We start from the raw sequence: 14,552 nt of genomic DNA on the forward strand, positions 1-14,552 counted from the left end.
TAGAACCTTTGATGGTCTATATTTTTTTAAGACCGTATGTTATTTTTAAGATCTGTTTGAACCATCATACTATACTTGAAACATGTGATAAATGAGTCCAATATTGAATATATTTAAATTTTTTTTCTTAACTCCTCTATAAGTGTAGTTACTTCCAATAATATGAAAAGTTACATCCTTATAGCAGTGTAGTTATTTCTAACGACGTGAAGAACTAATTCTCTCTAGCAGTACAGTTACTTCTAATATCTTAAAGAGTTATTTAAATTTTATTTTTTATAGTTACTTCCCTCTAGAAGTGTGTTTACTTCTAATATTATGAAGAGTTACTTCTATTACTTTAAAAGTTGCTTTCCTCTAATAGTGCAGTTAGTTTTAATATCATGAAGAGTTATCTTCTATATGACGCAAGATTTTATTTTTAAAATAATATAGTGATTAGTTTAAATAAAGAATATATATATTTACTTGAAAATATCTTCTCTACATTGTGCTTGTGGATTTACTCCACATAGTTTCTTATTTCAACTCATCATGATGTAATTACTTCTAATGCTCTAAATAGTTACTCCTATTGCATAGCTAAGTTACTTTTGCAATTTTAATGAACTACTTTTAGATCAATAAAATGTTTGAATATATTCAACATTGAACTTGTTTTATCACATATTTTAAGCAGAGTACAATGATAAAAAATATCTTAAATATAATATAAGGTTTAAAAAAATACACTAGTGACCGATCTATATTAGTGGCAAAGAAGTATTTATACATCACATGGGATAAAGTGGTCGATGGTTTAACCAAACCAGCGACCATGCACTGGGTAGTCGTATCTAAAAAAAGTCTATTCCTTTTTTATAGGCCCAAAAAAATATATTTATCCATGCTGACATTACCACTACAAGAAATCCGGAGTGTAAAATACACCAAAATTCTACTACCTCCATGATCAATATCTTAAATATAATATAAGGTTTAAAAAAATACACTAGTGACCGATCTATATTAGTGACCGATATAAGAAATACACCACCATGTAAAAAAATACACCAAAATTCTACTACCTCCATGTAAAAAAATACACCAAAATTCTACTACCTCCAAAATTATATCAAGTTTAGATACCCAATAATGTGTCAATAATTACTTTTAATGCTACCTCCCATCTGAAAATATAATTAATTTTTAGCTATAAATTTAGACACACTTTTATTTAGATAAATAATTAAAAATTATTTTATTTTATTTGTATAGCTGTTTTTAGTTATGGTAACAAGAATTCTTCATTGTGCATACCTAATAAAGTGCATTTTCTCTTCTTTTATTGTGATACAAAGATATGTTAATGTAAATGCAATTTTTCCATGTCTCATCACATATCTATTTTCAGTAATTATATCGGTGGCATCAGCAAATGTTTAACATTACGATGAATACCCCACGGCGTTGCTGCGGAAAATTAATTTGCATAATATGTACAAATAAAAAGTAATTTGATTATTAAAACTAAAACAAATTTGATACAATTTTGGGCCCAAAATTAATTGATATTGCATGTTTTTATGAGAGAAGAAAGAAGAGACAATTAAGACCATAGATCTATCATCTAAAGGCTAGAAATAATTGAGGTGATGTGGCTTAATGATAGAAGAGAGAAATAACATTAACTACACTTAGTGGGGATAAACTATATAAACTATATAAGTATATAGGGATACACCCATTATCTTGTACCCACGTCTTAATATGGACAGCTGTCAGGTTCAAAATAAATTTTAGTACACGTGAATCAGAAAATACAGAAATAGAAAAAACATATAAATAGAATATTATGCATTGTTGAATCCTAAAAAAATATTAAGATGATCCAAAATACAACAAAATATAAAGTTATATGGCCGAAAGTAAAAAAAAATAATCGATAGGTGGTCAAAGAAAAATTTTGCAACAAAATATGACCCAAAGTGTAATTCACTAAAAACAATCATACAGTATATACTTCTTCCGTTCTAAAATATAATCATCTCTAATATTCGAAATGCATCTAAGAACTTCTCTACTCATTCAACTTAGTCAATTATAATCATCTCTCAGTTGCTTCTCCAGTTAATTGCTCATCTCAGCTAATCAAAACCATTTTTGATTTAATTTCAACTATCTCCTTATTCTCTGTTTCTATGAAAAATACATATGCTTTGGGACCGATTAAAGGAGTAGTTAGCAGGTAAAACATATAAATTTCTTGCATGACTCGTGATGTTGTTTCTTGCCTTGTTAAACAGTCAAATAATAAGGGTGGTTGCCGGGCAAAAGCCCAGTCTTGGCTCTTTTGAAACCTTGACGGACGGCAGCGGCGGTTTTCCTGTCGCTTCTCTCCTTGGAGACGCCGTTTAAGCATCCCCTTGCCGAAACCTCTCGAACGATTGATGCAAGCACGCTCTGGAATAGAGTTGGGCTTTGTGTTGGTTGTAAGGGTGTTTTTTTGGCGATCTCGTCTGTGTTCCTTTGTTGCCCTAGCGGCGGTAGGTCACGCTTAGTGGCGGCTGATCTGGTGCTAGCCTTCTCCCGATCCTGTGTGTTGGCGCTGTTGGTGTGTGGGTGGTGGTATTTTTTTTTCCTTTTTCCTGGTTACGATCTTGCAGGGTTGTAATCTTGTAATTTTTTCCAGCTTTATCAATAGAACATCGTTAAAAAGAAAGTCAAATAATGGAAAACAGTAGTGCAATATCTGCAAAATATCTCTTATTGGGTCGGATTTTTCAAAGACATTGTCTATTTTTTGCGAATAAAGTCAAGTATTTCCCCAATGCATTCATGCGATAGATAGATAACTGGTCTGTGGTCACACCACTCACCACATCAAACGTGACCGTGATATACAACCGAAGTATATAAATTACGCAAAATTCTCAGGAGGGTCCAATATTTCCCAGGATAATCTCACTGTCAGAAAATCAAAACATTGGTGAATTTTATCTTAATTTTTTTTTGCGGGGAGAATTTTAGCTTAATTTTAAACAACAAATTTCAACCATTTTTTAAAAATATAAATTAATCCTTTTTTTTGTCCGTTTCCACAATTTCTCGGTGGGGGCATAAAAAAAGATGGCAGATATCCTCGGAATCCTAATGACAAACATATGACATGAGAAAGGTTGTCGTAGGCTCGTCCTCCCTCCGTCGTGATTGTGAGTTTTTCAAAGTTTGACCGGCCGTTTTATTAAAAGAAAAATTATCATTAGTATTTGTATTGTTACTAAATAATAAAACATAAATAGTACTTTATGTGTGACTTATTTTTTAATTGTTTCATAAACTTTTCAAACAATACGGACGATCAAACGTTGGCCACGAAAACTTACTATCAAACTTAAAACGCAACGGAGGGAGTAGCTTTCTTTTCTTTCTTCTTTTTTCTTTTGACATGAATGTTCATTTGTTGTTAATTTCCCTTTCAACACTGTTGATTCCAACGTCAAATCACCATCAAACAATACGGACGATCAAACGTTGATCAAATGTTGGACACGAAAACTTACTATCAAACTTAAAACGCAACGGAGGGAGTAGCTTTCTTTTCTTTCTTCTTTTTTTTCTTTAGACATGAATGTTCATTTGTTGTTAATTTCCCTTTCAACACTGTTGATTCCAACGTCAAATCACCATCATTTTTGGAGTCCTCTACTCTACCCGTCATCAAACATGTCACCACATTCATTAATCATAATCATCAGTACAAATGCTAATTAGCTATGCTCATTATTCATTGACAGGTGCAGTACAGTCCATACTGACAAACGCGTTAACTACGTAAGGTTGTGGGGTAGTCAGCCTGGGTAAGAAACATCACCCTTTTTATTTTTATTTATTTGATATTAGATTATTCTCTAATATTTATGTTTTTTTTCAGTCAATCCATAACCATACCATGCAAGTGCAACAAATATTTCCCCATGTATTTTTTAATTCGTGTTTTTTTCAGTCAGTCCATAATTATTTTTTAGTCAGTCCATAACCATACCCCTTCTATCCCATTTTAAACGCAGCCATGAATTTTTTTTATCCAACGTTGATCATATGTCTTATTTGAAAACTTTTTGAAAATATTAAAAAAACATAAGTCACACAAAATATTATTTATCTTTTATCATCTAATAACAATATAAATACTAATCATAAAAAAATTTCAAATAAGACGGATGATCAAAGTTTGACATGGAAACTCATGACTGCACTTAAAATCGGACGGAGGGAGTCCCATGCAAATGCAACAATATTTTCTGCATGCATTTTTTAATGGTTTTTTACGGTGATATTTACGAAGACAACAGCTATTCCATCCTTCACGTTCTTATTATCAGCACCATGGAATTCTTTTTGGCTCATTGTTCACAAATTTTAAAACTTAATTTAGAATTGATTTAAGGTATTTTGTCGTAGTTTATTTTTCAGCATTCGTAGTTTTCAGATAGCTAAAAAATTTACCAATAACTTATTTCGTGAGTTCTATAAGCCGTTTTTATGGCCTACCAGATTTACGTGAAACGATTTAACTAAGAAGCTATGCACTCTTTCTATTTTCTTTTACATTATATCGGTTCAATTTTTAACTAACCAGCAACAGAAAAAAAAAACAGAGAACCCCTCTTCTGTTTTTCTCCGGGCATACTTATGTGATGTTGCGGCATTAATCGAATTTGATTTTTCTTGTTCTATTTTAGAGCATTACTTATTATTTTTGAACAAAAATGCTCAGTACTTATTATTGTGTCATCTGATCACTTATTGCCTTTTTTTTTTCTTTCACCAATCTGGTGACTTTCTTGGCAGGTGACTAATACCCAGGTAATTAAAGTTATAATAAAAGTAAATTATCCGGTTAAAAAATTAACAGCCACATAATCCAACCTTACCTACGTGTTCATGACTCCAACACTCACTACCGGCCACTAGCTACACACCAAAAAAAAAAAATCCCCGTGAAATTATTCACCCCCAAAAATATCCCAGCCACCCACTTCCTACCAGCATCCAAACATTCTAGCCAGGAACCAAATGGATAAACAAATTATTTTCCCAATAAAAAAAGGAATAAAACTTTTTTCCCTCCCGTATAAATATCCCTCCACTGTGAGCTGTGGGAATGGGAAAAAAATCCGAGAGGTTTAGCCATGGAGGATTGGCTCTTCTACTCCCTCACCTCGCTGCTCTGCCTCGCGTGCTCGCTGCTGCTGCGCGCCCGCGCCTCGGCGGCGAGCCCCAAGGCGGCGGCGGCGGAGGCGGCACCGCTGCCGCCGGGGCCGAGGACGGTGCCTGTGCTGGGCCCGCTGCTGTTCCTCGCGCGGAGGGACTTCGACGTCGAGCCGACGCTGCGGCGGATCGCGGCGGAGCACGGGCCGGTGTTCACGTTCGCGCCGCTGGGGCCGTCGCGGCCGACGATCTTCGTGGCGGCGCGCGGCGCGGCGCACCGCGCGCTGGTGCACCGCGGGGCGGCGTTCGCGTCGCGCCCCCGCGGCGGCGGCGGCCCGGCGTCCGCGCTGCTCTCCAGCGGCGGCCGGAACGTGAGCTCGGCGCCGTATGGCCCCACGTGGAGGGCCCTCCGGCGATGCATCTCCTCCGGCGTGCTCAACCCGGCCCGCCTCCGCGCGTTCTCCGACGCGCGGCGCTGGGTGCTCGACGTGCTCATCTCCCACGTCCGCGGCGAGGGCGGTGCGCCGGTGACCGTGATGGAGCCGTTCCAGTACGCGATGTTCTGCCTCCTGGTGTACATGTGCTTCGGCGACCGCCCCGGCGACGCGCGGGTGAGGGAGATCGAGGCGCTGCAGCGCGACCTCCTCGGCAACTTCCTCAGCTTCCAGGTCTTCGCCTTCCTCCCGCCGATCACCAAGCTCGTGTTCCGGGAGCGGTGGAACAAGCTGGTGTCGCTGCGGCGGCGGCAGGAGGAGCTCTTCGTCCCGCTCATACGCGCCAGGAGGGAGGCCGGCGCCGGCGGCGACTGCTACGTGGACTCCCTCGTGAACCTCACCATCCCGGAGGACGGCGGGCGGGGGCTCACCGACGGCGAGATTGTCAGCCTCTGCTCCGAGTTCATGAGCGCCGGCACCGACACCACGGCCACCGCGTTGCAGTGGATACTGGCCAACCTCGTCAAGAACCCGGCGATGCAGGACAGGCTCAGGGAGGAGATCGCCGCCGCCGTGGGCGGCGACGGCGAGGTGCGGGAGGAGGATCTCCAGGCGATGCCGTACCTCAAGGCGGTGGTGCTGGAAGGTCTCCGGCGACATCCACCCGGCCACTACGTGCTCCCGCACGCCGTGGAAGACGAGACGACGCTGGACGGGTACCGCGTGCCGGCGAACACGCCGGTGAACTTCGCGGTGGGGGAGATCGGGCTCGACGGCGAGGTGTGGGCCTCGCCGGAGGTGTTCCGGCCGGAGCGGTTCCTCGCCGGCGGCGAGGGCGAGGACGTGGACCTCACCGGCAGCAAGGAGATCAAGATGATGCCGTTCGGCGCCGGGCGGAGGGTGTGCCCCGGCATGGCGCTGGCGCTGCTCCACCTCGAGTACTTCGTCGCTAACCTCGTCAGGGAGTTCGACTGGCGCGAGGTCGCCGGCGACGAGGTCGACCTCACCGAGAAGCTGGAGTTCACCGTCGTCATGAAGCGGCCGCTCAAGGCGATCGCCGTGCCGCTGCGCGGCGACCGATCGGCCGCCGTCGAGTGAACAAAGGCCTCAACGACGGCGACGGCGGCCGGCGTTTTCTCTGAATGTTGTAGCATGGCAATTAGGAAGAGAACAAGAGTAGGTCATGGCTTCTCTTTGCTAATCATGCTACTAATTAGCAATTAAAAATGGTGTTTAGATTTAAGTTCCTCTTGTTCTTTTGGGGTATTAGTAGACTGAACTAATGCTGTGCTAGTGCCTATATGTACAAATTACTATGGGGAGAACAGTTTGGTACTTTCTCTCTCATAATCTTGTACTTTGTTGAGCTTAATTACTTAATTGCTAATAGCAATCTGGTTGTATTGTTGAGCTTAGTTACTTAATTGGTAATAGCAATCTGGTTGTGAGATCCCATTCGCCACTATTAACATGATGCCGCCAAGAAAATCTAAAAGAAACATAGTGCCTTTCATAGCACAGTCTGCAAATGAGTGAATAGTGATTAGCTATTGCAGGTTTGTAATTATCAGGTAAATAAATCTGCAGGAACCTTCAGACATGCAGATTTGTTCATCTGCAGAAAGATATCACCAACCTGCAGTAGTTAATCACTCAATTGATCTGGAGGGATTGGTTGCAGACGAACAACACATCAATGTGATGTGTTCTGAAGAATGCTGCAAACAAAGGTTACTGTCCCTGAACTTGACAACTATTCATACTGAGATACTGGTACTGCATAATGGGTGTAATAAGGATATTCATTTGCTGATGCCACCGACATGATTACCGAAAATAGATGTGAAGAGACATGGAAAAATTGCATGATCAATAGTTCAGGCTATTCTACAGTACATTGATGATCTCTGTGCCTTGGCAATAAATAAATCAACGGCAAACAGAGTATGGCAATTTACAGCGTTCCCTAATAGGCAGATAAATTATGTACCTCATCATGATTACAAGCTCTGCTTCATAAACAGCTACCATTTGAAGTTCTGCAAGTGCATCAAGTAAGCATCTATAGGATACAACATGGCATGGTATGTGCTCTAGCAAACGTACTAGGTTGCACCAGCTAGAACCACCTCACTCTTTATTATCATCAGCTTCTTCAGACTGTCTAAGCCATTCTTGTAGTTTGAGTTCTTGTTCTTCCTTGAACTTGTTATAATTCTCCACCGATTTGGAGATATCAGTCGAAGAGCTCTCCTTCATAGTAGCTGTATTGTTATCTAAAAGATGGCTTGAAACAGGAAGATCATCCTTCTCTGTATCTGAGGGTGTCGATGCACCATGTCCACCAGCTTGTGATGATTCAGGAGCTGCAGATGACTCTGACTCCTCAGTGGTGTCATCTTTTGTTCCGAAATCAGGCTGTGGCCATCTGAGAGTGGATGCCTTTTGCTTCGCAGTGTTGAACATGGAAGAGAAATAATTACGGCTGCTTCCTCCGTCGGTTGTGCCCAAATCTTCTTCCCATGTTCCTGAGCTTTTCCCTGATTGAAACCCCCAAGTGGGGTTCTGGATTAACCTGAATGTAGTGATTTTTTCTCAGAACCAATGACAGAAGATGAACTATATATGCATAGAAATTATACTTTACGGTAAGGGCCTGGGATGATCAAGCCAGAGCTGTAGAGTTTTCTGTTAGTTACTAAGTTTAGAAGCTATAAAAAAAACTTGAACGTTAGTGGAAAGAACAGGCACTATCAGAGAGGCTTGAACAACTTTATCTTTATCTTACTAATTATATATAACATGTTCTGCTGTCATGCTTCATACTTCATGAAAAAAAAAGGAAAACCAAAAGGTCATTGTTCTATAAAGGATGGTATGAATGAAGCTATTTGGGTATAGCACTGTATTAAACAAACAAACAAGTTAGAAAACATGTAATGCAAAGGAGATTGTCAAGATAGGTAGAATACGAACCCCCTCTTTGGTTGGGTCTTTGACATTATCTTGAGAGATTTATTTATGTCCTTGATCATATCATCAGCAATTGGAAGTCCAAACTCTGCCATGGACCTCACTGCACAGATAGAGTCCTCTATATCTTCAGTATGCAATGTTACCTCATGAATCTTTTCTGCAACCTTTCCCTGATGAGGGAACAGGGCTCATGTTAGAATACCACAAAATCATATCGTTAGGCAGATAACTTTGATATTTCCTAATAAGTGGCACTGGCAGGAACAAATGAAATTGTCAAACAGCTGAGAAATTACTAATTATTAGTAGGTATCAGCTTATTTTCAAACTTAAAACTGCTTGAAGGAATGCAATATTGCACCACAAAATCATATCGTTAGGCAGATAACTTTGATATTTCCTAATAAGTGGTGACCACTGGCAGGAACAAATGAAATTGTCAAACAGCTGAGAAATTACTAATTATTAGTAGGTATCAGCTTATTTTCAAACTTAAAACTGCTTGAAGGAATGCAATATTGCACCACAAAATCATATCGTTAGGCAGATAACTTTGATATTTCCTAATAAGTGGTGACCACTGGCAGGAACAAATGAAATTGTCAAACAGCTGAGAAATTACTAATTATTAGTAGGTATCAGCTTATTTTCAAACTTAAAACTGCTTGAAGGAATGCAATATTGCACAAGACCAGAAAAAATATGAATGGTAAATAACGAGCATTGTCAGTTGAGAACAAAGTTTCAGCCTTTCAGGTATACCGTGTTCATCTCTTCTTCCATGTTTTTGTAAGAGCTTCACTTTAACTGTTGTACAATGTATTGGTAAAAAAACCTGTTTCACACAAATAATATGACCTGCGATCCCAACCTGACCCTTGACTGAAAACAAATAAAAATCAAATTTTAGATGCTTAACTGGTTTACACCGCATCAGCTTCTGCCAATGCTAATCAGAATATTTATTAGCTCTGGACTTGTTATCATGTTGGAAGGTTTAGGAAGTGGTCTGTCAAAATCTGAAAGAAGCCACTATAACATGATAATACTAGATGCACGCGCAGAAGTTGATAAATGAAATTCCCTGAAGTTCCCTCGGGTGATGGATTATATGGTGACATGTTCAAAAAAAAAAAAATCTGACTCTGAAGACTCAAAATTGGGTATATAACAAATCAGCTGGATCCCTTTAATAATGCAACTAACACACTGTAACAATAGTTATGCCCCCTAACCAAGTGTTTAATGTGTTGTTGCTCTACTTTTCTCTTAATCAAGCATCTCTGAATTTCATACCAATCACAATTCTGAGATAAGGCCGCCCTGATGATAGATCAATATAACATTTCAATCCCAACGCGCAACGCAGCATGTGCAAAAGAATCACACCTACACTGGTAGAAAAATTAAGGACAAGGAGAAGATAGAGATAGGAAGGCCCTGGACCTTGACGTCGAGGAGGAGGGGCATGGACGCCTGCGCGTGCTGCTGGACGAAGTAGAGCCCGACGGAGGGCTCGTTGGCCACGTACTTGATCATCTCATCCACCCCTTCCTTCACTGCAAAACCCCCCAAGATAATAAACACCGGAATCAGATCGCTACGCAACTGCAGGCCAGGTGTTCGACGGAATTCCTCCAAAGAACCAGGAGCAAGAACAGCAAGAAAGAAACAAGCAGGCCGGCCCAGCCGGGATCGTTACCGCAGAGGAAGCCGTCGGCCGGTGAGAGCGGCGAAGGCGGCGACGCGGCGGCGGAGGAGGAGGAGAGGTTGCGCTGCATGTCCGCGTCCGCCGCAGAGCGCGGCGGGCGACCATCACGGAATCCCCCCGCCCCCCACGACACCACCAGGAGCTCGGATTCGCCGATACCACCGCTCACCGGAGGGAGAGGAGGAGGAGAAGAATTCGAGCAAGGAAATCTCTCGCAGTAGAGGGGATCTAGAGAGAGGAGGAGGAGAAATCGAGCGAGCGCGATGACGAACAAGGACGAGGCGAGAGCTGGAGGAAGAAGGGTGGGTGGGTTCAGAAAATTCAGATGGAGGGTGGGGATTTATTTATTTGATAAAGAAAAGAGTAGGATTAGAGCGAATACAATAATATGATATATGATGTAAACGGTTTATACATATTGCCACATCATATTTATGCTTATATGAATAAGAGAGAAGAGGAGAGAGAAAAAAGCGGACTACAAGTTCGTAGCCGGCTACCGCACGAAATCTAATAACCTATGTGAGATAAATGTGAGAAAAATATTAATGGTGTAGTATGTATTTATAATTAAATATTATATTAGTAGGCTATTAAGTTAGCTAGTATATATGATGTGTTAATTTTTAGAGCTAATAATTAGCTATATTATTAAACTCGCTCTTAGAAAACAACAATGTATGGATTGGAATTACTTCGTCGTCCAAGAATACTTGTTGGTTTTGACAAATGGTGCATGAACTTTGCTCGTTAAATTTTAAACGATATTAGAGCAGGTCGTTTTAAATAACATATGGAACATTGTAGATATAATGTACATATATGGCATGAGGATATATGTAGATGTTATTTTTAAAAGTTGGACACCAAGAAAAAACTTAGTATCAATGGTTTTAAGAAGATAAGCAAATATTCCTAGTGAGCATGTTCGAGGAGAATTGAACCCGGACGAATGGGGTGCATGACAGCAACCACTGTCACTACGCTATGAGCGTATTTGTAGATGTTATTTTTTAAGTTTCAAAGCATTGTTTGTACAGTTTTGATAGTCGAAGCAAGAGTTCTATCTAGTAATAAAGTTGTTGGACGAAAATTAAAACCACATGAAAAGTTGAGAGAAGAAATATAAACTTTTTTGTTAGCTGAAAATAGTGTCTTCTGCGTTTTTTTCCCCTCAGAAACGTATAGGAGAGAGCTGTCTATTTTGCGTTCACATAGAGAGAAAATCATGTACTATACGTAACAGCATGACGTGCCAGGTAATCCATGTAAACTTTTTTATGATATACCAGAACTTTTTCTATGCCTAAGTCACAGAAATTCCTGGACTAAAACAGATGCCCAATTTTGTCTGGACCGATCAGAAGCTCTCATCATCAGGTATTCAGGTCCCTGATGTGCCGTCAGTTTACACCATGATCAACTTTAGCATTATATTGCCGCCAAGCAAACGCCAGCATGATAGCTCGTTTTGAGGTAGTTTTCATCTTGTAATCACCATCAAGTGCATCTCTCTATACACAGCCATGCATATACCCCCATTTGATTCCATAAAACATTCCCATTCAGTTTCTGAATGTAATTCAGATTTATGTACAATTTGATTGCATTCAATGTACAATTTTCTGAATACCCCCATCTTCTCTGCATTTGATTCCATTCAGCATACAATTTTGTCCAGAAGAGAATGGGACACACATATCAATTTCTGCATTTGAATGTAATATGTACAGGGTAATGGAGTATGTATAATTTTTACAACAGATGTGGGGGCACACAAGAAAGCCCCAGTCAGGGTCATGATAACATGGAGAATAGCTACCTGAGCCTGATCATCGTTTCAACGAATTGCAACACAATGGTGGACTAATATATTAACCCCAACTAATGAAGATATCCTTTTTGGAGTTTCGACGACAGTGCAGCTGCATCACGTTCCACTGGTAGGAGATTCAAGAAAATCTGCAGAGGATTATAATCATATCTCATTATATCCCTAAGCACGAGAAAACGTTATCTACAACCTCTCTAAAATGTAACTCTGATAATGGCAACATATAGGGATATTATTGATCATTGGGTAACCTAACATCATTAGCATAGATAATAGTAGTGGAATAAACTGTTCATAACTAGTAAGTAGTCAATAAATCTCCTTCTGTTGTGACTGTTATGCTAGCAATCATATTGCAGTTGTTTTTCTATAGAAACATTGTTTATCTATGAAAGTTATGACAAAAGGCAATTTGCAGGACATTAGCTAATTGCACAACTGAACACCATTGTACTTACCATTTAGTGTTTTCATCAGCATCTTCATTGTGCAAACTCCCGTTAGAGTCCTCTTCTGTATCTTCTTTGTCAAAACTACCAGTAGCACTCTCGTACCCATCTTCTTTGAGCGAGCTCCCAGCAGTATTATCATCCACATCTTCTTTGTGCAAACTTCCTTTAGTATTCTCATCTGCATCTTCTTTGTGTAAACTCCCATTAGTGCTTTGTGAAGTAGAGGATGGCTCCCTGGAATTTCCAGGGTTATGTAACATGTTTGAAAAACCCTGCCATAATCTTGCTGGCAGAAAAGGGGCACTTTCTTGTTGCTCTTCAGATGGCACTTCGTACACACCAGCCGAACCCGGATTTAACTCAGAGAACCTCACAGCTCCAAGAAGTCTCTCAGGGAGCTCTGATTCGGTCTGACCCTCGATAAGGAATGCTAGATCTACTGTTAGCGTCTGCACGTAACCAAACGCCAAATGAACAATTGCATTTGCGACAATAGAAGATCCAACATCCACATCGATTTCAATGAAGTTTGATCCCTGAGTGTACTTGCACGTAAGAGCCCTACCCAATATGCAAATAGCTTGTTCTCCCACAGCTGTTCGAACAATCCAAGGCCCTCTAACTATGTTAGCGATTAGCTTAAGCCTAGATTTCCGGAAAGCCTCATCTCCTTTCAAGAACTGATCCATAAGTGAGCCTTCCGGTACCGGCTCCAGCGACACAAAGTAGAATATAGCACTGTAATTATCCTTGCTGGGCAGTTGCAGGTTGAATGCCCAGACGAAAGGCTGATTGCCACGCGAAACCTCGTCGTCGATGGCTTTCCTCACACGATGAGTCTTGTTATTCAGGACCTCGCATATCTTCGCGGGGCTTTTCATCCAGTCGAACCCGAGAGGCTTTAGAAGATACTCCCCACCTTGTATCTTCACCTTGGTTGCAAGATAATCAGGGCCTCTGACCATGAATGTGTCCCCTGGGGGAGTAGCCCAGCCATTGGGGCAGTTGTCAGGGTCAAGAAATGGGACTGCTCCTCCTGCCTTGACATCCTCCATCCACTGATGCTGAACCTCACCATTGGAACAATCCATCTATCCATACAAAAAGTGCTAACTCTAGTTAGTTACTACTCAAAGAAACCAAACTGACAGCAATGTAAATGGACAGAAAATATATGCTCAGAAGATTCAGAGTTGTAGATTGCAGATGTAAGCAAGAGCAGAACACACACACACAAAAAAAAAAAGAACCAATTTTGCCCCCCAAATCGGGTCCACCTCTTCAATTGCACAAACTACATAATCAAATTAGCCACACAGGCAGGTTCGATCTAGCTAGAGTGATCGAATCGAATCAAGAACAGCTCAGCCACACCCTGATCTCTGAAGTCTGAACCAAAAAACAGAAAAAACAAGAGAGAACAAACAATACAGCGAGCAGCCGGAGAACCAAGCAATCAAGTTAGTAGCTTTCTCGATTGAACACCGTGATTTCAGCAACATATCCGCTCCGGATTGCACCCGGAAACGCATCTAATCAAGAACCCGGACACCCTCCAAGCAGAAGCAAGTCAAGCATCGGCAAATAAGACACAGCTCACCTCACCTGTGGATCTTGGTTGGGCCTTCGGGGTGGTTGCGGATGAGGAGGACGAACAGAGGCGAGCGTTCTGGAAGAGGGAGAGAGAGAGAGAGATCTTGGATGCTTTCTTGGTGTTGCCTTTGCTTGCTCGCCTCAGCTGCTCTTTGCTCTTCTTCCGGGGAAGGGGATTGTGTTGCGTAGGGGGATTAGACTGCAGGCTTAGCGTGTGATGATTTGGCATTACGGAGGAAAGCAAAACGGGTTTATTATTATTTCCCCGTTAAAATATAGCAATATTTTAAACGGATGTCATACTATAAATCTGAATAAGAAGTAATCTCTCCGTCCAATAAAAAACCAACCAAAAATTC

General features: G+C 41.1%; 3 protein-coding genes across 4 annotated transcripts; 1 reads left to right on the top strand and 2 right to left on the bottom strand.

Moving 5' to 3' along the window:
* Window positions 1-5,141: 5,141 nt before the first annotated feature.
* On the top strand, window positions 5,142-7,078 carry LOC127782307 (cytochrome P450 89A2-like). The gene has a single exon (XM_052309457.1). It carries the CDS (start codon window positions 5,175-5,177, stop codon window positions 6,723-6,725), a length of 1,551 nt encoding a protein of 516 aa, XP_052165417.1. The 5' UTR covers window positions 5,142-5,174; the 3' UTR covers window positions 6,726-7,078.
* A 511-nt stretch (window positions 7,079-7,589) lies between these two features.
* LOC127782308 (uncharacterized) lies at window positions 7,590-10,631 on the bottom strand. Its single transcript, XM_052309459.1, has 4 exons — window positions 10,306-10,631; window positions 10,050-10,162; window positions 8,604-8,773; window positions 7,590-8,202 (listed from the first exon to the last, which is right to left on the bottom strand). The coding sequence occupies exons 1-4, from the start codon at window positions 10,382-10,384 to the stop codon at window positions 7,758-7,760; spliced, it is 807 nt and encodes a 268-aa protein (XP_052165419.1). The 5' UTR covers window positions 10,385-10,631; the 3' UTR covers window positions 7,590-7,757.
* A 1,371-nt stretch (window positions 10,632-12,002) lies between these two features.
* Window positions 12,003-14,399, bottom strand: LOC127781177 (protein ENHANCED DISEASE RESISTANCE 2-like). 2 transcript variants are annotated; one of them, XM_052308095.1, is made up of 3 exons: window positions 14,206-14,399; window positions 12,607-13,691; window positions 12,003-12,276 (listed from the first exon to the last, which is right to left on the bottom strand). In XM_052308095.1, coding segments are annotated over exons 2-3 (1,086 nt in total). In that variant the 5' UTR covers window positions 14,206-14,399; the 3' UTR covers window positions 12,003-12,275. The 2 variants fall into 2 exon arrangements, with proteins under 2 accessions (XP_052164055.1, XP_052164056.1); XM_052308096.1 differs by having other exon boundaries at window positions 14,201-14,399.
* Window positions 14,400-14,552: the final 153 nt, after the last annotated feature.

This window comes from Oryza glaberrima, chromosome 8 (genome assembly GCF_000147395.1).
Source record: "Oryza glaberrima chromosome 8, OglaRS2, whole genome shotgun sequence".
Classification (NCBI taxonomy): Eukaryota; Viridiplantae; Streptophyta; class Magnoliopsida; order Poales; family Poaceae; genus Oryza; species Oryza glaberrima.

Excerpts from the sequence above, each read along its gene's own strand:
- LOC127782307 (XM_052309457.1), top strand. The coding sequence starts at position 5,175 with ATGGAGGATTGGCTCTTCTACTCCCTCACCTCGCTGCTCTGCCTCGCG.
- LOC127781177 (XM_052308095.1), bottom strand. The coding sequence starts at position 13,691 with ATGGATTGTTCCAATGGTGAGGTTCAGCATCAGTGGATGGAGGATGTC.
- LOC127782308 (XM_052309459.1), bottom strand. The coding sequence starts at position 10,384 with ATGCAGCGCAACCTCTCCTCCTCCTCCGCCGCCGCGTCGCCGCCTTCG. Across the intron at positions 10,163-10,305 it reads GGCCGACGGCTTCCTCTGCG|TGAAGGAAGGGGTGGATGAG; the intron begins GTAACGATCCCG and ends GGGGTTTTGCAG. Across the intron at positions 8,203-8,603 it reads AAGACCCAACCAAAGAGGGG|GTTAATCCAGAACCCCACTT; the intron begins GTTCGTATTCTA and ends CACTACATTCAG.